Genomic DNA, 1452 nt, shown 5'->3' on the forward strand with positions numbered 1-1452 from the left:
TTGACTGCCTATCACAGTAAACTGTTATTGTTTTAATTTGTTTTCAAGAAAGCTATTGGTATATCGACCATTTCCAATAGAATGAGCAATTAAGTTATACCTCAATCATTTTCTCTCTATTTTTCATGGGATTCATAGGAGGCTCGGTTAATAAAATCTTGAAGAAGGAATAAGAGTGATTTTTTACAATTGATTCGTTGAACATGATGGAAATTCCATGGAACATGATAGTGGAAAGAATAGCATCCATACCTTGCATTTTTTTGCATCTATTTTCAACTTGTTATCAAATGTATAATTCCAAACATGTTTCATATCATCCCAATTTCGGACAATTCCGTTATCCATAGGATAGTTTATATCCAGCATTGATCGTAATTCACTGGCTTCATCACCAACCATTAAGTCCTATGATGGCCAAAAAAATGGATACATAAACTCAACGAAGGCCAGGCTAAAGAAAAAAATCCAATGAACAGCCTATCCATTCAACATGGATTGTACATAGAAAATAAATTGTACAGACTAATGCCATTGATGAATAACGATATCGCAATCCATTGGCATTGCAAGTTTAGAATATAGCAAGGTGTTTTCGGCCATCTACTGATGCGTGTTAGGACAATCGACGACATGACAGTGTATGCGCGCATACCATACCTTGATTTCGATATTACCAACTTTCGAACTGGAACGAATTAACGGTCGGCCAACAATGGAAGGGAATATATGGGAAGGAAAATTGGAGCCCGCATAACCACATTTAACGAACTAGACAATCAAGTAGAGAAATAAAATAGAGAATGAAAGAAAGAAATAGCCGCCGTTACTTTGCCTATTGGACTGTATGTCTCAAACTAGGCGTGTTTGGTTGTAGCCAATTTATGAGTGCAATGATTTTCAATCGGGAAAATACAAATTCCATCACTGTCTTTCTCCCTCTAACATAATCCATTGACTTACCCCAGTACCGTTGTCACAAACAACGATTTTATTCCCTTTAGCATCCATTGGAATCAATTGAAAAAGCAACAAACGACTTGGCAAGTAAGCGACCAAGTTGCTTCCACTGCAATAAAATGGAGCTCGTCCGCTGGATACCGCAAAACTACGATAGTCCTACTAGTGGTGCCTTGTATATACACAGTGTTGACTAGTTTGACGTGACTGCGAGGTTCCCTTTGGGCCTGGTACTGGCCATCATGGATTCCACCAAGTTTATACCGAAAGTTACCAAACCAGTCTTGCAGTCTATAGTCAGTCATTGGGCTGCAGGCAACAGGCTACAGCAGTCCTTCTTCCGGGGAAGATACAATGCCATAGTCAAGGTGCAGTCCTGGACTACAGTACTAAAAGTACCTTTCGTACGGTAGACCAGGGTACTATACACTGTAAAGGAAGGGGCTCGGAGTACCAATACTAGTCTTAGAAATGCACTCATGGACTACTAAA

General features: G+C 39.3%; 1 protein-coding gene across 1 annotated transcript; it reads right to left on the bottom strand.

Annotated features, from left to right (window-relative positions):
* Positions 1 to 94: 94 nt before the first annotated feature.
* On the bottom strand, positions 95 to 1011 carry TRIADDRAFT_62773 (uncharacterized protein; the record flags this gene model as incomplete). The annotated part of the gene is made up of 4 exons (XM_002118725.1): positions 95 to 157; positions 253 to 408; positions 661 to 771; positions 964 to 1011. 4 exons carry the CDS (start codon positions 1009 to 1011, stop codon positions 95 to 97), a joined length of 378 nt encoding a protein of 125 aa, XP_002118761.1.
* Between the last annotated feature and the right edge of the window lie 441 nt (positions 1012 to 1452).

Source organism: Trichoplax adhaerens, genomic scaffold (genome assembly GCF_000150275.1).
Source record: "Trichoplax adhaerens TRIADscaffold_764 genomic scaffold, whole genome shotgun sequence".
Lineage (NCBI taxonomy): Eukaryota > Metazoa > Placozoa > Uniplacotomia > Trichoplacea > Trichoplacidae > Trichoplax > Trichoplax adhaerens.